Consider the following 22451-nt stretch of genomic DNA (forward strand, 5'->3'; position numbering starts at 1 on the left):
AGCAATGGTCTGTTAAGCTTGTACCAAACACCACCAGTCCACATTCCAAACAGGCCAAACACAATTCTGACCTGCCAGTCTGTATTGTATGGTCAGAAACACACTCTGTGTATGTGTGTGTGTTTGAGCAAATATAACTCTTGCCAGAGAACATTTGATTTCTGATGTGCTCTTTAGCCAAAGCAAGCAGAGCTGTAATCAGATTGCCACGGTAACAAGATCCCTCCACTGAGGGAGTGACATCATTTACTGTTATGAAGGTTTCTCATTCTCAATCTAACACAATATTTTCTACATCTTTTTCCTATGTTACTCAAACACTACTAGAGCCTTTTCTCTTAAACTTTTAGAACTATAACTTAATTTAAACCTTTCTAACATACCTACTCCTTTGAAAAGACCAGCATGGGATACTGGTATGCTGGTGTCCTTACCAGGCTTCTTAACTAGCTTAACCAGTGTTTAGAAAAGCTAGGCTGCACACGGACAGTCTGCGTGCACTGTGCTGATGACAAAATTTGCATCGCGCACACTGCTTGAAGTACCGGCACGTGAAAAGCGAAGTGTACTTTGGACTTAAGCCTCTCTTTGTCAACCATGTTTTTTGCTGGAGAACAATATAACCAGAAAAAAAGCAGCTTGGACCAGAATGGAAATTCAAGCTGGTCTATAAACTGGTCTTTACTCTTTTTTTTTTCTTTCTTCAGCAGAGTAGAATCCCTTACAACCCTCATATACTTCATCAGCTCTCCTGAAATCATATATAACCTTTTTCCACTGACATTTATAGTGTTGTTTAGACCAAAACATCCTTGATCCGTTTGCTTTGATTTTCATCTGTCCTAATTAGAAAGAGAAAAATGGCTAAAATACACTCACTGAGCACTTTATTAGGAACACCTGTACACCTACTTATTCATGTGATTATCTAATCAGCCAATCATGTGGCAGCAGTACAGTGCATAGAATCATGCAGATATGGGTCAGGAGCTTCAGTTAATGTTCATATCAACCATCAGAATGGGGGAAAAATGTGATCTTAGTGATTTCAACCGTGGCATGATTGTTGGTTTGAGTATTTCTGTAACTGCTGATCTTTACTCAGAATGGTGCCAAAAACAAAACAAAAAAACATCCAGTGAGCGGCAGTTCTGCAGACGGAAACACCTTGTTGAAGAGAGAGGTCAACAGAGAATGGCCAGACTGGATTGAGCTGACAAAAAGGCTACAGTAACTCAGATAATCACTCTGTACAATTGTAGTGAGCAGAATAGCATCTCAGAATACACAACATGTCGAAACTTGAGGTGGATGGGCTACAACAGCAGAAGCCCATGTTGAGCACTTTATTAGGACCATATTGTCCCTAATAAAGTGCTCAGTGAGTGTATCTAATCTATATAAACTATTTAATTTTTTATTTAGCTGCAAAATGGTGTCTAATGATGGTTGTGATCAGCTTTTACTCAGTGTGATATACAGTATAGTGGACCAGTCATAGAGACCCGTACCCCTGAAGGGACACAGGATTAAGTGGCTTGCACAAGAGCATAATAGTGACAGAGCTGGCTGTGATCTCAGAAACTCATTTCCTGGAATTATATCTTTCAATCTTTCAGCTAGAGGCCCAGATCCTTAACCACTGAACTACCGCTGCCCTGTTTAAGCTGTGTGACAGCGGTCTGTCAGATTCTCCATTTGACCTGAATAAATAGTGTGTGCATGCAAAAGCGACATATGATGAATGTGTAACTCAAGGGAAAAGAGACTGCATTTGGACAGATTGTAAATGAAGCTCAGATATTCACTCCATTATTGAAGGTTAAAGCAGCCCACAGATTCTAGGCACATTTCTCTTCTGCCCACGTCAGCATCTTCATATCCAATTTTATTTGATTACATTCTAATGCACTTTCTCACTTTCAAACTCATGCATTGTGTTTTAGTGTCTGTGTGTGTATGTGTGTTTGTATGTCTCTAGAGGACCGTATCTCTTAGAAGTTTAATTGTATGATGCCAAATTGAGCTTCATTGTTCCAGGAGGACTGCTGCCATTCACAACAATGAGAAGAGCTGAGCCAATCTGCTCAAAGCGAGTGCTTTGTCTGTCTCTGAGATTGGGGTCATATGCCAAACTATAAAATATGTTAATCCATTCTGACATTATTTTCCTTCCTCTTCTAGAACATTCAAGCTGTATCATGGAGATTCTGTCATCAGATCTCTGCCCATCAGTATTTCATTTATGTTATAGATAATATGTACAATATGTGGATCGTTTATTGAAATATTTTAATGTCGTTTATTTCTAGACATCTGGATTCTTGTGGTGGTTGACCTTTGATCTTTGAGGGTTTCATGCGTGATGTGATAAGACACAGTCTGTTGTGATTATTAAATAACCGTCTGATCGTGGTTATTTGCTCTAACCGCAGTTATTTGACATAACTGCAATTATTGTACACTTCAAATTTCAATCACATTTTAATGACCAAATAAGGGAATTTTAAGCGAATATATAAATGCCATTAACAAATGCAAATGCGTGTCATTTAGTTGAACTCTGAGCGTCACTGAGCCGCACCACGGATGTCAACCAGAGCAAAACAAAAAATCGCATTAAGCGCTCTGATGCACGCGCGCTGTCAGCAGAGTCTCGCGCCAAATTCCAGTGAAAAATGGAGTGAACGTAAACTTTGAAAGTGAACGCAAAGCGCTCTGGCTTCACTTTAAATGATCGTGTAATGGCAAATGTTCCTGGTTATAACAGGTTCATATGTGCAGTGTTAATGACAAGCAGTGACACAGAGGACGAGACACACGCTTACTCTATTTCTGTGGAGTGATAAAAAGATGAAAAGTAATCTCAAAGGTTTTGCTTCATGAGAAATAAGGGCACATGGTTTAAAAAAAGAGAATTAAAATAACGTGTGAAAGTGAAAAAGTTAGGACAGAAATATTTATTATTATATAATATACATTTATGTTTAAAAAAAAAAAGAGAAACAACAGTGTAAATGTAAAATTGACAAACTAAAGTGAGACATATTTTAAGTATTTAGAAATATTTTGATAATTAAAACCATTATTTAACATTATTTTAAAACCTTAAAAGGAAATCATATATCCCTACTTTTTTATTTGATTGACATATTTGAAGTTAAATATGTAAAAATGACTTAAGGTGTATGGAGCACACTTGCATGTTAAGAAATATAACAATTTATATGACATTTAATTGTGAAAGCCCTAAAACAGAAAATGTATCCTCATAATTGCAATTATTTGTATAATACACTATATGCCCTAATTCTCGGAACTGAACCACAATTAATTACATATCATTTGCATTTTTGCATGTTCTCATTCACACTAATTGCAATATAATGAATTTCTCATTGCTGTTCCTGAATAAATTGCCTTTGGAGAGCATTCTCTTCCATTCATCCGTGGCAGACACACTCAAGGGCCATTCTGTATGCGTAAAGTTTTGGTTTTATATCCGAAGGAACAAATACTTCAGTAACACAGTGAAGCCGGCGTCCTCTCCTCCCGAGTCATTACCTAGCTACAGTTGTAAAGAGCTGCCACTAACAATCATGGTGGGTTCACATTGATGATGTGATTTGGACCCAAATAATACAAAGTGAAAAGAGACCAAAACTGTCCCCAGAAGTAAGCTAAATCTGACAAAACTGAGTATGATTAGTCTGTGGTAATTATAAAAAGCTTTACATATAAACAATAAAAGTCTGCCAGGTATGTCCTCATTTAGATAGCCAGATAAATATGTGTTGAGCATTGAATAAGAGTTCTCAGCAGTCTAGACTTGTAACTTGACTCTAGGGTGAGATGCAGCAATTCACCTGCCTCTTGTCCTAAAACACACAATGTAACTTTCCACAAGTCCACAACTTTACACAGAACTCTATCTCTCTCTCTTGCTCTATGTGTGTTTCTTAAAGGTCATTACAAACTTTGTCTTATTACAGTCTCATGGAAGATGCACAGTGTGGTTTACTAATACACATACAGAGTTCAAACGACCGGTGGAGACAAGTTACTGAAAGAGAGAGGGAAAAATTTGTCTTTCCTTAGACCACCCACAACCTGATTGCTGAAAGGCTCCATCAAGCTAAAATTGCTTCTCTTTCCTCCCTCAGTCTGCAAATGTGTGTCCGTGTGTGTACATTTCTTCATGCTTGTTAGCAGTGTTTATGTGTTCACAATCTCATGTTTTACATGATGAATATGTGTCTGTGATCAGTTTGTCAGTTGACACTGAGGACATATACACTCACACCCTCTAACATACATTGTGCTGAAACAATATTTTAAGAAAGAGTAAGCGCTGTTTGAGGTAGAATTGATTTCTGTTTGAATTGTATGACATTGTGTGTTGAAGGAGTTGTGTGCATGTGTGGTCTGAGCTAACAGTAGCATCTATTCCACTCATATTTATTTTGACATTTTCCGTTCTATCCACCGGCAACCAGAGAAAAACGACCCTTTTAATCAGACTGACCACACACACATACTCGCAACACAAACACAGACAAATATAGCTCAACAAGAGAAAGCGTGTGTGTTTCACATTAATACACATTACCTTCTGTTTACATTAGGCTTGTTTTTCTGAAACATTACAGGCAATTCTTTGAAACTTTCTCTGTCTGCTCTCCATCTGATGACCTTTGAAATGCCCGAATCCACATGCAAGCACGCGCATGCATACACACTCACACACACATTCCTGGTAAAAAGATTAGCTTAACCAGCACGCTGGTCTTGGTAGGTTTATACTGGTTTGGTGCTGGTCTAGCTGGCGGACCAGCTAAAGGCCCCAATGTACTTCATACAAAATCAAAGAACGAATGGGTGTGAGGTCATTTAGAACAACATCTGTTTTGTTTTTGTTTGTTTTTTGTTTTTCAATTAAAATTTGTATGGATTCATAGACGTATAACAAATAAAAAACACAACATATTTACATTTGAATTAACATTTAACCCCTCCAATACCCCTCCCCAGTCACCAACCCCACCCTGACCCCCAACGAACACCCCTGTGGTCACAAATAGAATACACAAAAAACAAAATATAATAATCATATATAATTAAAACTAAACATCTCTCTCCACAGCCCCTCCCTGAGAGTCCCCCAAAAACAGTAATTGCCCCACTTCCTATCAAACAAATTCCGAACCCCCAGCCTTCTGCTTGACATCTCCTTGAAAGCAGCCACCCTCCCCATCTCCGCACACCACTCCGGAAATGAGGGTGCTCCATCCGACATCCATCCCCTTAAAATAATCATAATACTGGTCAGAACACAATTTTTTATGTGTTTATCTCCCAAATTTATGACCGCCCCATCGCCCAAAATACAGAGTCTGGGGCAGAATGAAATTTGAGTGCCCAAAACGTCACACATAAAACTCTGAACCTTCAACCATAATTCTTGGATCTTAACATGCCTGCATGTGGGTGTGTCTTTAAGATCAAGGCTATACAATCTAGAGGGGGTCCAATAGAATCTGTGTAAAATCTTGAATTGCATAAGGCGAACCCTTGCATCTCTAGATACAGACTTGACTTCTTTTAGAATCCTAGCCCACACTTATTCCTCCAATACCAAGTTTAAATCTTTCTCCCATAATCTCTTGATAGAAGTTAAAGCTCCGTCCCCCAGACTCTGAATTTGCCGGGAGTAATATATTGATGCCTGATGACCTTTTCCAAAGGCAGTAATCATCACTCCCAGAGTATCTGCCGCTTTAGGGGGGTGTGTACTACTCCCAAAAACAATACAGAGCAGGTGGCACAGCTGTAAATACCTATAGAACTGAGATCTGGGAATCCCAAAATGTTGAACCAAATTTTCAAAAGATCTCAACACTCTATTCTCATATAGGTCACCGAGTGTAGTAACCCCCCTCACAATCCATTCTGACCAGCAGAAAGGGGACTTATTAATACATAATTTAGGGTTCAGCTATATGCTTAAGGCAACATTTAAATAAATGTCTGAATTAAACACTCTGGACACTTTTGTCCATACCGAGTGCAAATGTGAGATAACTGGGTGTAACTTCTAAGATTAGTTTGATAGAAAGGCTTTGCAATGGTGAAATAGGGGCAAGAATGTCCTGTTCATTACAAAACCAGGGAGGGGCTCTCTCAGGTGGAAGTGACCAATGAGCCAAATGTCTGAGACCGAATACATAATAATAAAACAAAATCTTGGGTAGGCCTAGCCCACCTTTGTCAATCAGCCTATGTAACTTATTAAAATGTAATGCAGGACGCTTACCATTCCAAATGAAAGGCTTTGCTATCAAATTGCTTGAAATAAGAGAGGGGGACATCTACAGAGAGAGATTGTAGCAGGTAGTTAAATTTTGGAATACAACTCATTTTAATAACATTTACCTTCCCAATCATATATAAATGTAATGAAGCCCACCTGCCCACATCGTGCTCAAACCTTTTTATTAAGGAGTCAAAATTAACTCTAACTATATCAGACAAATTTGCTGGGAATACATTGCCCAAATACTTAATGCCCTAATGCCATTACTGGGCAGTACGCTGTCAGAGACAAAGCTTCGGATTTAGACCAGTTGACTCTGTATCCTGAGAACTAAGAAAAGGAATTAATAATTCTGTGGAGGTAAGGCATAGATCTAATGGGGTCGGAGACTAATAATAATAAACTGCATAAAGCAAAAGCTTATGCGCCATACCTCCCGCCACCACCCCTGGAAAATCATCTTCCCTTCTTATCGCAGCTGCTAATGGTTCCAAGGCAAGACAGAACAATAATGGGGAAAGAGGGCAACCCTGCCAGGTGCCCCTATCCAGAGTAAAATAATCTGAAATTAATCCATTTGTTGGTACCGCCACTACCGGGTATTTAATCCATCCAATAAAAGTATTCCCGAACCCGTATATTTCCAAAATCTTAAAAAGATAATCCCATTCTACCATACCAAATGCATTTTCGGCATCAAGTGAGATGGCAGCGACCGGAGTCTGATCATTCGCCACTGACCACACGATATTGATGAAACGCCTAATGTTATCAGAAGAGCTGCGGCCCCGAATAAATCCTACCTGATCTATGTGTGTAAGAGATATCATAAATTAATTGGTTAGCCAGAATTTTTGACAATATTTTTATGTCTAGCTGGATCAGGAAAATTGGATGGTAACTCTCACACTCGTTTGGATCTTTGTCCTTTATAAGAATCAGACTGATCCGGGCTTGTGTCATGGTTGGCGGAAGCTTTCAATTCTTTAATGATTGCGTATAAACTACTAACAAAAGTGGAGCTAGTTCTGTAGCATAAGATCAAAAAAATTCAACGGCAAAGCCGTATGGCCCCGGAGACTTGCCTGTAGGCAAGGCCATAATTACCTCGCCAAGCTCCTCCAAGTTTATCTCAGAATCAAGAGAATTTTTTTGCTCAGCCGTCAGTTTAGGGAATTCGTCCTGATTACTTTCGTAACCTCTGTTCCCTGATGGAGGGAACAAGACGTTGTGTCGATGTAGTGACACTAGGGGTCACTCTTGGAAGCCCCAAACACCTCTGCTTTTTGAAAAAAGGCCAATGGGAATTGGCGAGTGGAATTTGCATGCCACTCCCCCGGACATACGGGTATAAAATGAGCTTGTATGCAACCACTCATTCAGGTTTTGTGCTGAGGAGCCGAGACAAGGTCCCGGCCATTTCAGTGGGTAGTTCAGTGTTGTGGCAAGAGGGACACAACGTCTCGTTCCCTCCATCAGGGAACAGAGTTTACGAAAGTAACCAGGACGTTCCCTATCTGTCACTCACTCGACATTGTGTCGATGTAGTGACACTAGGGGTCCCTATACAAAACGCCACAACTAGCTGAATTGTTACGTGGACTGGTGGTGCGAGACAGGCAGACCGCCATGTGCCTCGTAGCCAGCGCACCAGGCCGTCACGTAACCTCCCCCAACACACTTATGAGCATCGAATGGTCCTTCGGGAACAAGTCGACTACCCAAAAAATAGGGAAAAGCTAGCCCAGCCGTGGCCTCTTTTTCTCCCCAAAAAGAGTGGAATTTTTTAACCGACTGGGAGCCATAAATGTCTACGTCGGGGAGGTGTCACTCCCAAGGGGAAGACACCACGGAGACCACACCCCGCCCAGAGAAAAGGGGGGGGGGGGGGTATTTTGAGTGGAAATACATCACATGGTCTTACCGAGTCTTGTCGGAAGTATGTAATGTGGAGAAGTCCCATGGTAGGTCCTACCCGAGGGGGGAGGAGTTTCTACAAACATGGTGACTGGGGGCAGATGGGCCTCTGCCCAAGGAAGACGCAGTTTACCGATAGGGAAACGATTTAGCGGATGATACCACATGGGGTCACCTACGGGGAACCAGCACATGTGGAGCACCTACCTTAGTACAGGACCTAATTAGCACACATACTGGGCCGGCAGCGATTTTCTCCACAAACTTATCTGCCACAGGGCTAAGGAGGAAAGTCATCCAGGGATCACAGCTTGTGAACATGACTGGGGCTGGCTGCAGCGGAGCCGGTGCTGTTGCTGCTGGAGGACGCCCTTGGCGACGAGCAGACGGGGTGGGGGGGTCTTGAGCCGTGCCGGGGCAGTAAGTGTTGAATAGCCTCTATCTGCTGCTACACCACCGAGAACTGCTGGGCAAAGCCCTTGACGGTGTCGCCGAACAGGCCAACCTGGGAGATGGGGGCGTCAAGGAACTGTGCCTTGTCAGCCTCTCATGTCGACCAGGTTGAACCAAAGGTGGCATTCCTGGACCACCAGGGTGGACATCACCTGCCCGAGAGACCGCGCAGTGACCTTCGCCGCCCAGAGAGCTAGGTCAGTCACCGAGCGCAGTTCCTGCATCAATCCCGGGTCAGAACTACCCTCGTGCAGCTCTTTTAGCGCCCTGGCTTGGTGTACTTGCAGGAGAGCCATGGTGTGCAGGGTGGAGGCGGCCTGTCCAGTGGCACCGCAGGCCCTAGTCGCCAGAAATGACGTAACTCTACAGGCGCTGGATGGGGTCTCAGGCGGCCCCGCTAGGTGGCGGCGTTTTGCGGGCACAGGTGCACCGCAACTGCCTTAACCACCTGGGGAATCGCCGAGTACCCCCTGTCAGCCCCACCATTGAAGGTAGTGAGAGCAGAGAAGCTCAGAGACCGGGTCCGGGCAGTGAAAGGTGCCCGCCGCGACCTCGTGGGCTCCTCATTCACCTCCGAGAAGAAAGGGACTGGGGCAGGGCATGGCCGTGAGCGGTGCTCCGGGCCCAGGAACCAATCGTCAGGCTGCGAGGGTTCAGGAGGGGGTGGAGGGTTCCACTCCAGCCCAACACACACAGCCGCCCGGGCAAGCATGACTGCCAGCTGCACATCAGACTGTGACTGGGCGACTGCACCCGAAGGTGGGAGCCCAGTCAAGTCCTCAGCGTCAGACTGGACAGCCCGTTCTCCGATGCTGCAATCGAAAGCTCATCCACTTCGCGAGCGCCGAAACGAGATCGCGAACTCGCCCTGAGACGAGCCAGCGGTCTCATCCCAGCGGGGCAAATGAGCGTACTGGGGAATGGGAGGTCCGTGGGGAGTTACCCGGTGGAGTGGCTCCCATTGGGGTCCCCAAATCGCCCCCAGTGCTAACCGACTCTGCCTCAAACCCGTAGGTAGAAGGGCCGAGGCGGGGAGCCGCTGGGGTGGTCTTTCCCTCTAATGAAGGAAAAACTGCGACCGTAACGCTGCCATGGTCTCGCTCTCGCAGTGAGAACATGACCCGTCCACGAACGCTGTCTCCGCGTGGGCAGCGCCCAAGCACTTAAGACCGCGATCATGGCCACCGGAAGCGGAGAGGTAACGACCGAAACCAGGAAATATACACAAACGGAGAAGCATCTTTAAAAAGACTCTCTCCATTAATGCCACTCTTTTAGAAGGGAAAATATACTCTTTCAGTAGGAAGAATATACTCTTTTAGCTGCAGAAGCGCCCAGGGGTGTTCTCTGCACTTCACCAGTGCAAGAGGGGGAGAAGCCACTGTAATGCGCCGTAAATTCAACAGCTTTTTGAGGTGAATGGATCGGCAGAGTAATTCAGCTCACTGAACACAACCGTTCGGCTCCGAAGAGAAAATCTGAATGAGTGGTTGCATACCAGCTCCTTTTATACCCGTATGTCCGGGGGAGTGGCATGCAAATTCCACTCGTCAATTCCCATTGGCTCCCAAGAGTGACCCCTAGTGTCACTACATCGACACACCGTTGAGTGATTGACAGATAGGGAACTAATGGTTCCACAAAATTTGCACTTTTAATATTCCCTTCCAACTCCAAGTTCTCGTGCTTTGGATTTTTTGATGAATGAGGCATACTGTATGATCCGTCCCCTAAGGACCGCTTTAAGTGCCTCCCAAGCCATGCCCACAGAGGATACTGAAGACCAGTTGATCTCCATATAAACATTGATTTCGGCCTTTAACATTTGTTGGAATTCAGGATTTTGCAAAAGGGATACATTAAAGCGGCAACTATATGATTTCTTTTTCTCCATATGTGGCAACACCTCTAAACTCACCAGGGCGTGATCTGAGACTAAGATGTTTCCAATTGAGCAATCTACAACAGATGAAATGAGGGACTTAGATAATACATAATACGTCGATCGATCACTTCCGTGGAGGCAAAATTCACTGATGTGGTGACAAGAGTTGCGGATGTTGAGAAATGGATTGATTATCTGGAGTCATCGGAGAGGGAATTAGCTGCTAACCCACTAGCTACCAAGACAGACTTGCAATGTGTTTGGGAAAAACTGGAGGATTTGAAGAATCGTAATCGGTGAAACAACGTCCAAATTGTTGGAATTTCTGAGCATGAGGATACCGTATATCCGAGATATGGTAATTTCTAGACGGGCTCTTCCCGAGTCTGCTCAATATAACAGGCCATGAGCTGTAAATCGAGCGAGCTCACAAAGTGCCGGTTCCACTAATGGCTGGAGTTTGTTTTATAGATTATTTTCTGTTATGTAATTCTGTCTCACAAAATTTTTATAAAAACACCAGACTCGAGCAATCCGACAGCAAAATTGTCGCAGGGGATCTCGTAGGCGTACATGGATTATTTTAGTTTAGAGGGATGGATGCCGGTTGGCACACGTTTTTCTTTTATCTGTTTGTTTGGTTCTGAGGGAAGTTTGGGATTTGATTGTTGCTCTAATGTTGGAATGTGGTCGTTATAATTTTATTTTTGTTATACAATCTATTTTTTCTAATATGTCAAAATATGAAATGTTAATATGAATGGATTGTCTCTCTCCATGTGGAATGTGAATGGGTTGGGGCACCCCATAAAAAGAAGGAAGGATATTTCTTAAACGTAAGAAATGTGATATAGTGTTTCTTCAAGAAATGCATCTTTCCTCGCACAAAGCTGAAAAATTTGGGAAGATATGGGGTGGAAGTTTTTTCTTTAGTGCTGGGTCAGGTGAGAGCAGGGGAGTCATTACGCTGATAAGTAAACATCTACAATTCAAATGTCTCAGATTAAAGATAAGTTAGGAAGAGTCATTATAGTTTTAGCAGAAATTCAGGGGCAAAGTCTTATTTTGGCTTATATTTATGCATCTAACATTGATGATCAGGGCTTTTTTATAGATCTTGAAGGGATGTTGCAAGCCACTGGCACCCCTCATGATATAAAAGTGGGAGGAGACTTTAATCTTTTGATGGACTTGATTCATAGTGAAAAAGTGTGTAAGCCCCCTAGAGCAACCCTGACGCTTCACAGGATGTGTAAAAATCTTGGTCTTACAGATATTTGGAGACTTTTGAACCCATCTGGGCGGGACTATACAATATATATTTTTTTAATGTTTTATTTATTTTATTTTATTATTATTTTAAAAAAAATATGTTCTAATTGCTGGTGACCACTGTAGTGTGTGTTTGTGTCGTGTGGGGGGTGTGGGAGATTGATCAGGGGGAGGGGTTTAATGCATATAATTGATTCTGTATTTTATGTTATGTTTGTATGATTTATGTATGGAATCAATAAAAACTGTTAAAAACAACAACAACATAAATCTATTCTAGAATAAATCTTGTGGACTGACGAAAGAAATGTATAGTCCCTATCAGAAGGGTTCAGAAGTCTCCAAATATCTGTAAGACCAAGATTTTTACACATCCTGTGAAGCATCAGTGTTGCTCTAGGGGGCTTACACACTTTTTCTTCACTATGAGCAAGGACTGAGTCCATCAAAAGATGAATGTCTCCTCCCAATATTATATCATGAGGGGTGCCAATGGCTTGCAACATCCCTTCAAGATCTATAAAAAAGCCCTGATCATCAGCATTAGGTGTGTAAATATTTGCAAAAATCAACCTTTGCTCCTGATTTTCTGATAAAACAATAATGACTCTACCTAATTTATCTTTCATCTGTTTGAGACATTTGAATTGTAGATGCTTACTTATAAGTGTAATGACTCCCCTGCTCTTACTTGGGCCAGCACTAAAGAAAACATGTCCACAGCATATTTTCTCAATTTTTTCAGCTTCCTGCGGGGAAAGATGCGTTTCTTGAAGAAACACTATCATATTTCTTACATTTAAGAAAATAAATAACCTTCTTTCTTTTTATGGGGTGCCCCAACCCATTCACATTCCATGTGGAGAGAGACAGTTCATATTAACATTTGACATTTTGACACATGAGAAAAAATTGTCAAAAATGAAATGTATAAAGACCACATTCCAACATTGGTGCAACAATCAACCCCCGAACATCCCCCAGAAAAAAGAAAAACGTGAGCATTAACCCCGTGCACGACAGTGCCAACCGCCGTCCATCCCTCTAAACTCAAACAGTCCATGTACACCTACGAGAGTCCCCGCGACAACTTTTCCGTTGGATTGCTCAAGTCCGGTGCTTCTATACAAATTTTGTGAGACAGAATTACACAACAGAAAATAATCTATAAAACAAACTCCAGCCAATAGACAGAATAAGCACAACAACAAAAAAATGCCGTTCATTTTCCTCAGGCAGTCAAACAAATGTTCAGTGAGCCGGCCCATTCGGCTGTTACCTGAGTGTAACAAATGCCCTAATCACTCAAATGATTTGCAAGAAATATTCCACAAAACAAACTCCATCCAATAGGAGGCATAAGCACAAAGAACATGCAGATTCATTCACAAACTGTCCCGAAGGAATGTTATTCCACAAAACAAACTCCAGCCGCTAGTCTGAACCAACACAAAAAGAAACAAGGTGCTCAGCTTCCTTGGACAGTCAAGAGAATGTTCAGTGAGTCTGGCCCACTCGGCTGCATCGAGGGCATCACACAATGACCCACTCATTCCATTGACTTTATGAAGGACATCGCTTGCTGTAGGCATGTAAATATTTTGCGACCATCCTTAGTATCTATTCTTAATTTGGCCAAGAACATCAGTGCAAAAGCGACCTTCCTTTGATGTAAGAGTTTCTTGCATTCCTTGAATCGATCACGTTTCTCTCGTCGAATTCACAAAGTCTGGGAACAAGAAAATGCTGTGGTTCTTCCAAGAAAGCCTTCCTTTTCTCCTCGCCTCACAGAATCTCAGAAATTTGGCCAGAATTGATCGGGCCTTTCTCCCTCAATGGATCTCCGAGCCGGAACTCTGTGACCTCGCTCGATTTCCAGCTTATGGCCTGTTATGTCGAGCAGACTCGGGAAGAGCTTGTATAGAAATTTCACTATATCTCGCCCTTTTTCGTCCTTAGGAATTCCAACAATTCGGACGTTGTTTCGCTGGTTACGATTCTCAAGGTCTTCCAACTTCTCCCAGACGTGCTTCAAGCCTGCCTTTGTCGCTAGCGTGTTAGCAGCTAATTCCCTCTCCGATGACTCCAGATAATCGATCTGTTTCTCAGCGTCCCCCACTCTTGTAACCAACTCAGTGAATTTCGTCTCCATGGCAGCGATTGATCGACATATTACAGCAAGATCCTTCCTCCAAGTCAGCATCGACCTTCGTCAGCATTGCCGACAAGTTCAACAGTTGACGCTGAATCTCTTTCACCTCATTGACCAAATTGAGTCCCTAGTCTGCGGCCTTGTCAGGGGTATCAGCTTGAGCACATAAGTGTCTTTTAATGTCTCCAGAGCCCGATGATTTTGAATTCTTTGACACATTGCCTTCATAGAATAGTTATGGATCAGGGTGTATCGAATCTCACCGGACACAAAAAGTATTAAAACTAGCAAAGTGCGCAGAGCTCGCCATTAACGTATCCGAACCTCGCATGGCGCCACGCTACTCCCACAAAATCTGTTTTTGAGTTTGTTTGGGTGGTTCGTAATAAGCGAACTTTTAGGAAAACTTCTTATTGGCTGCTAAACACCTTCTTACTGCCATTAGTCTATGTTATCGGTAGGTGTGACCTGGAGCTCCACCTACTTTGTTGATGTTGTTGAGTCAGTTAAGATCAGTCAACATGAACACACCGGTGTGCAGAGTTATTAGCGAGCTGGTGCAAATTCACCTACATCTGTAAGATTGTTCGCGTAGAGACATTTTCCAAGATCATGTCATGTGATTTCTTTTTTTTTTGTTAGTCTATAAAAAGAATAAATCTGCTCAAATACTCTCAAGTGCCCATTCACCCATATGATATCTGCAACGAAAGCCATTCACACATCTGCCCAAAGTAAGGTATGCCTCTATTATCATCTTTCTTTTATCTGTATTATGAACATTAATACTCTTCTATACATCCATCTTTGCAGTAGTATTAGTGTCGTATTTTAAATCATCATTGAGTGGTTAAAACAACTTCTTTTACTGACCTCATGTGAATTCTACTCATAGAATGAGTCATAAAGTCATTCATAACACATTTTAATGTCACATTAGTTAAGGTTTTACATATAGCATCCTCATTTTCAAATGTTCCTCTAAATGCCTCCCACAGCGGTGTGGCGGGTGTCTGAATGTTCAGTATACCATTGCTTGGCTGTTACAAACTTCCTTTTACCACTGAACGGAGAAGGAATTCTCCAGAAGTGTATTGGGGATATTAGCCAATTTGTTTACCAGCAAAACTTTGTTGGTTAATCTGGTCGACCTACTGGCTCTTCTGATAGTGCTTTTTAACCAAGGAAGTCTTGCTGGTTAAACTGGTCAAAAAGCCTTTTTGGAAAACGTGTAATCCTGTATTGTGGACTAACTAAAATTTTCTTCTGTTCCTGTCGCTAGTTTGTCATTTCTACTTTTATTAATGGCTTTGTTCTCATCTCTCACTTTGTTGCTGATTGTGATTGTAAATAAGCAGATCACTGAAAGTTTGGAGAAATGTTTTCAGTGCTTACACACACACACACACACACACACACACACATCCTGAGCAAGAACATTATGTCTAAAGGCTGGAACATCCTCTGGCAGGAAGACAGGCCTGCAGTGTCAGATTTCTAACACACTGTGGATTAAAAAATGTAGTTTGACACAGCAAGGTGTTTACAGATCTAAAAGTGTCATCTTACCGGTAAACAAACAACCTGGCTTTCACACGCACATATCGGTGTTTTACACGGATACATACACATTACACCCAACACATTCTGAGGCTGAGATTGGTAATTTCGGGGTTTATCTGATCACATAAATAACTTGATTACCCCCCACCCCTTCAGCTGCATGACCTTACTAACCCTGCTCCGTGTGTGTGAATTCAAACTCCTCTTCCTTTAACAATCCTCTGCTTATTTACAATAAGAATGAAGAGAAGCAATGAAGATAACAATGCCAGTCTAGACCGGGTAACATGACTCTTGTGTGAAGCACAGCAGGTTTATGTTCTCTGTCTTGACACACTCAAATATGTGTGCTACTGCTTCGCTCTGTCTTTAGAAACTGACCCTCTGTGCCTTTTTTCTCAATTATTTCAACTTTTCACTTTGTACAATTACAAATACATGGGAAATCCTAGCTGTCCTGAAGAATCCTGACCTGATAGTTAGGCCTAGATAGGAATGTTACGGGTATAATACAAATTGCATTTGTGGCATAATGTTGATTACCACAAAAATGTATTTTGACTCGTCCCTCGTTTAATCATTTAAATAAAAGTAAACATAGCAGTTAAAGTTAGGTGCTTACAATGGAAGTGAATAAGGCCAGTCCATAAACATTAAAATACACACTGTTTCAAAAGTATAGCTACAAGATGTAAACAATATGCATGTGTGATAAATCACTTGCTTATCTAATCTGTATAAAGTGATATCTAATATTACAACTTCATTGCCATGACAACATAATGCTGATAACCTTGTAATCACACTAAAATCACATTAACACGTATAATGTTTACAAGTTGTGGATATACATTTGAAACAATGTGTATTTTAATGTTTATGGACTAAACCCATTCACTTCCATTGTAAGTGCCTTTGTGCATGCAAGGTCGGCCTGCACTGCACTGCAAAATTATTTTCCTGCAATATTACTCAAATATCCTTAAAGCAAGATTAATCCACCTGATAAGCAAGCGGTATGGCTTGTTTTCAGACAGTCTATCTTGAATAAAAGTATTTTTTCCTCTTGTGGCGCTGGCACATTATTATTATTTTTTAATAGTTTATATCATACACAACTGTATAACAAGTTTGCCAGTTTTAAATTCAAGATACATTCTCCAAAAACAAGCCTTAAAATTTTGCTTATTAGGTGAATCTTACTTTAAGAATACTTTGCAGAAAATACTTAAATGGCAATCTCAAGGGGTTAAAAGAAAGTTGTACTGTTTAGAATACCTACAACCTGATTTTTCATACATTCAGTAACAATTGTGTCTGTTCATCTCTTAATGTGTGTGTGTGTGTGTGTGTATTCCTTTAGGCATGCAGCAGTATTGCTCTGTTCTCCATCCCTTTATTTACCCGAAATGTGTTTCTATGTGTGTTTAATTTGTGAGATACATTAAATGCAGGTACACTGAAATCAGTTATTTTCATTCTAAATAATTCATTCAGAAAGTAAGCAAGAATTTGTGTGTGTGTTTGTTTGTGTGCTGGGTCATCCCAATGGAATGTCTTACTGCTGTAAATCCACTGGGTTTCTCAATCCACACACACACGCACACACACACAGCCTTTTTCATTATGTTCAGAGTGTTGTCTTTCAGCAGAGTGAGTGAGTGAGTGAGTGAGTGAGTGAGTGAGTGAGTGAGTGAGTGAGTGAGTGAGTGAGTGAGTGAGTGAGTGAGGTTTCAGTTTACATGGTGGCATTCATTTTATAAAGAGGCGGTTTAGTTTCATTGATCATGTCTTGGCTCAAACTCAACCAAAATGTAAAATGCTTTGAAATGACTCCATGTATTAATTTTACTCTTCTGCATTGTTTAAAAAAACCTTATTCCTTCATCTCTTCATCCTCACAGAGCAGATGGAGGGATGAACATACGAGAGAGCTGGAAACAGTCATTCATCGTACCAAACGTTCAGGTAAAAAACAAAAACATTTTGTGTGTGTGTTGATATTCACGGAATTTAGAGCATATTAAATCTCTGTGTGTGTGTGTGTGTGTGTGTGTATAAGTGTATGTGAGTATATGGCCTGTGAGATTGCCAGCGATTCTCTTTGATGTGGTTTAGAGTTCAGATGAGATGCATTTCCTTCATTTGATCATGCTACCTCTCCCCCCCACCCCCTTCGTTCATTCCTTCCATCTTACTCATTACTGGGCTATGCTGTGCTCACCAGTAATTTATACGTGAAATCCCTCTACCTTTCCACTCTTGTAGATTCTCACAAACTGATATTGCGTCTCTCTCTCTCACTCTCTCTCTCTTATTGGCCGACTGAAGCTTTGGTTACCTGCTCCTCTTTCTATAGCTGTAATTGGCTCCATTTGGCAGATGTTTGATTGGCAGGTGTTTTTGGCTTTGATTATGGCTCTGCAGTGAGTTCTACTGTTTCAGTTTTTGCACCTGTGTGTGCGATTTGCCAAACCACATACCAATACAACACAGACAAAGCACAAACATACTACACAAGCATTTTACACGCTTTCAATCTCACACGTTCAAACATAAATGTTGACTGATGTGGGATTTTCAATAACAATGCTGACATTTCCTGAAATAAGAACAGGAATACCGCACAAACATATACAATTGTTAAAGACTGAATGTAGATGCAATTTGTTGAGTAACTTTACCCTCAGATGGTGTTTGATTGGGTATTTGTTCCTTCAAGGGATAGTTCACACAACAGCCAAAATTCTGTCACCATTTACTCACCCTCATGTTATTTTTAATTCATATGACTTTCTTCCATGAAAACAAAATATGTATGTCAGAATGTTAGCTTCAGTCACCACTTTCATTGCATCTTTTTTCCATACAGTAACAGTGAATGGTGACAGAGGCTAACATTCTGTGTAAGCGGTTAAGCCTTCCCCTCTGAAAGATGAGACCATGTGCACCGACTCCCTCTGATTCTCGAACAGCTACATTAATGAAGCTTACAACTCAAAATCAGTTTAAAAACCGACCTAAGAGAATGTCTGCCAGGAACCACTGTGAGCCAACAATATTAGTGCTGCTTGCACTCCAAATATCTGCACGCACAAATACACACACACACACACACACACACACACAAACACACACACAAACAGATAAGTTTGCTGCGTCACGTGAGACTTCTAATCTAATAAAGCATCAAAGGATAGACCTGTTTAACAGATCTTCAAATCTCTTCAGTTTACTTCAGGGACTGATTTAAGAATTCAAAAAAATGACATCAGTCTGATCCCCAAACCAAACGAGTATATTATCTGCACAAGGAATTTGTCTATTTGCGACCCAACCTCACCATTTTTTTTTTTTTTTTTTTTTTTTTTTATGCATCCAGAGGTCAGGTGCTTCATCACAAACCTTAGAGGAAACCAGCATTACCAGAAAAGCCATGCTGGTCCGCCAGCTTGCACCCATATAAATCAGCCTAGACCAGGATGGGTACTGCAAGCTGGTTAAGCTTTTCTTTTCAGCAGAAAAGTGTAGGTAGGAGGCTGCAGATGCAGTGGCTGTTCTTTATGCAAGCATCAGTGCCTTGAAACTGATATGGGAATCTTCTGGTAGCCAGTGAAGCAAGACTACAAGAGGTGTGACATGGGCCCTATTAGGTTCATTACAGAGCTGGCACACTACTGCATTCTGGATGGTTTGCAGAGGTTTAATGGTGCATGAAGTGTGGCCGGCTAAAAGAACATTTCAGCAGTCCAGTCTAGAGATGATAAGTGCCTGGATAAGAAGCTGTGCAGCATGCTCAGACAGGGTAGGTTTAAGGGTATGGTTAGGGTTTAGATTAGGGTTTATGGTAAGGGTTGGGGTAGGGTGTAGGGTTGCTCTGATACCAAAGTTTTTGCTTCAGTACGATACCAGCACTGGTACCTCGGTATTGATACTTAATCGATACTGTAATCAACAAATAAAAAGCCTCATATTTTTGATTAAATTACACAGAAAATGACTTGATTAAAAGAACTGCATAAAGTCTCACAGATACAAATTATGCGTTTTCCATTTATTTTAATTTTTTTCTGGATTCCATGTTAAATGTTTTAATTAAATGTTATGATCAAATGGTGTTTAATCAAATTGATACATACAGCTTTAATCAAATGAAAATATAATAATTATTTTTGTTTTTACAAAAAAAAGCTGCACTGGAGGAGTTCGTTTGTGAATAGTGTTAAAAAGTGTTAACAGCCGTTTATACTATAAACACACTGCATGAAAATTAAGCACCAGTAGTGTGTGCTGCGTTTGTGTGAGTGTGTGTGCTGCGTTTGTGTGAGTGTGTGTGCTGCGTTTGTGTGAGTGTGTGCATGCATTTGTGTATGTGAAGCAGATGACAGAGCAGAGCGTCACCTCTTGTTCATTCTGTAGTGTGCAGCGTATGTGACTGTATATTATTTAAATTACATCCTTCTGCTGTTTAATGATCACACCTGGCCATATCCAGAGGTTTTTTATTTCCAAATCGTCATTGATTTCATCTCAAAACTGTCACATCTCAAATCATTTAGCTAATGACAGCATACTGTAATATGGTACTGAAATTAGTAACTAAAACTAGTAGGGTGAGGTTTAGGGTTAGGGTTTAAGGTTAACAGTGTAACTATAGATGTAATTAAATGCGGGTACTTTAAATGTAAGTAAACTTTAACAACAAATATGTACATAATATGTCCATTGCATCAAATGCTTAACTACATAGTAGTTAAAGACACCTAATATAAAGTGGGTCAGATGAAAGTGAGTGAGCAGTTTCAATCGATGCGAAGAGATAAGGTAGCTTGCTTGTACCTGGCTCACCACTTGTGGGTGAAGTCTCCATTCTCCTTACAGTAAATCCGCTCTTGTGTTTATTACATGTGTCGCATGTACTGAATAAGTGTGCACTGCTCCACACAATAAGTTTCTGAAAAAGCCTCATGTCTGATTGATTGGTACCCAACTGATTCCTCAAATACATCTATAGTTAGCTCCCCTCTAGGATACGTTGAAAGATATGCCAGTGAAGTTGGTCTCAATCATCAGAATCAAGTCTTTAAAAGAACAAAGACTTGCATCAAATCTTGTCCATTCGAAGATAGGCTTCTGACACATATTTCTGATTATTTTTCTGTATTTGTGCAGGGAGCAAAGCTTGTGCATTGAAGTATGCACAAAATTATCTTATAAACATACACACAAGTAGAGCAGCACACTCAGGTGTGTTGCAGATGGACGAAGGAAACAATGCCTGTAATATGCTGAGCAGTAAATCTCAGTGCGTTTGATTCAGATCCAGACATCCAGAGTGTATGGATGTTTCATAGACTCTGATAAATCCCTAACATACTGTTATGTAGACATATAGGATATTGCATACAGCTCAATGTGTGCGTTTGAAACTGTAGACCTCATTCATCACTGTGAGCTCATTTTGAACAGGGTGCCACACACACATTGTAGTTGATGATTTTATGGCTTAATTCATTTATTAAACATGAAGGCATCAAATTGTTAGGTGAATTACTGGGAGCTGTCAAACTGTGTCTGTGCATCTTTCTGTGTTTACAGATGATAACGTGCTAATTTAACAGGATTCCATTTTTAGTCCATTCTGCACTCACATGTACTGTCTCTCTTCCAAATTATGGGTCAGAACACTTAAACATAGACATACACAAACTAATGAGCTTTGTGTGCCTTTAGCCTCATAAACATGCAGTTTGTGAATGTACAGATTGCAGTCTGTGTGCAGCTGGATGTTCGGTGAGAAGTATGGTTTCAGTATTGGCTGGCTCAACCTCTTGCATGGCAGCTTTGCCTTTTTAGATTTTCTCTACTACCATACTGTTGTTCTGTGCTCTAAGACTACAACTGATTGCCAGAAATTCCTGTCTTCAGTGTGTTATTGCGCCTTGTTCTTGGTTTATCAACTTGATATACAGTATTTGAAGTTCTAATAAATGTTCATTCAATCTATTATGCAATGAAGGATTGTACAATTTTGCACTGTCAGAATGTTAAAAAAAAAAAAAAAAAATGTACGTAGTTGTAACATTTCAGCTGGATCTGTTCTGTTACCCCTGGGGGGTTTTATTCGGTGCTCTCCCTGCTCCACCCATGCATGGCTGCATAGATGAGGGGGGAGTTTGCCCAGAGCAGAACCACACCGCCAACACCAACAGATGCTTAAATTGTGTACAATCAAAGTATTCATTCAGTATTCTAGTTAGTATTCATTTGACAGAAGTGGTCCTGACTGAACCTGTGATTAATAAAACCACTGAGAGTGAGATTTTAAATGGGCTATTTAATTTAGGATTTTACACTTTTGATACACAATAGGTTGGGATTTGGCTGTTATTTCTGTGGATTATTTAGATCATACAAAATAGGGATGGGCGATATGACCAAAATCTTATATCACAATATGAATAATTTTATATCGTGAAAATCAATAAAAATTGGTTTATATATTAAATAACCATATTGAAATGCCTATTTTTGGAACTCCAGTCAGTGAATTAAATACTTTATAAATTAAAGCTACTTCCTCTTTATTTTGAACAAGACAAACAACGTCAAAATAAATAAATAAATAAAAATCAACTTGTTTTCAAAATCAACCTTACCAAAATGCTAAATATAACAGTATGCCACATTTCCATTTAAAATGTTGATAAGTATTATTATTAGCCTATTATAATAAACTTTGCTCAAGAAACTCAAAGCAATGCGACAAAGAAAATAAAACGCAAGTAAAAAATATCCAACGAATAAACACTTCTTGAAGAAAATAATTACCAAATAAATATCACTTCACCATAAATAAATAAATGACCGAATTAATGCTGAGTTCATCCTTTGGC

The 22451-nt window shown here is 40.8% G+C and overlaps 1 protein-coding gene across 4 annotated transcripts in view; it reads left to right on the forward strand.

Annotated features, from left to right (window-relative positions):
- Positions 1 to 22451, forward strand: part of LOC127428636 (ectodysplasin-A-like) — a 63553-nt gene that overhangs the window by 28774 nt on the left and 12328 nt on the right. For all 4 annotated transcript variants that reach the window (XM_051677110.1, XM_051677120.1, XM_051677130.1 and 1 more), the window contains exon 2: positions 17460 to 17523. In XM_051677110.1, the coding sequence (XP_051533070.1) occupies positions 17460 to 17523 (64 nt within the window). The remainder of the gene's footprint in view (positions 1 to 17459; positions 17524 to 22451) is intronic.

Source organism: Myxocyprinus asiaticus, chromosome 3 (assembly GCF_019703515.2).
Source record: "Myxocyprinus asiaticus isolate MX2 ecotype Aquarium Trade chromosome 3, UBuf_Myxa_2, whole genome shotgun sequence".
Classification (NCBI taxonomy): Eukaryota; Metazoa; Chordata; class Actinopteri; order Cypriniformes; family Catostomidae; genus Myxocyprinus; species Myxocyprinus asiaticus.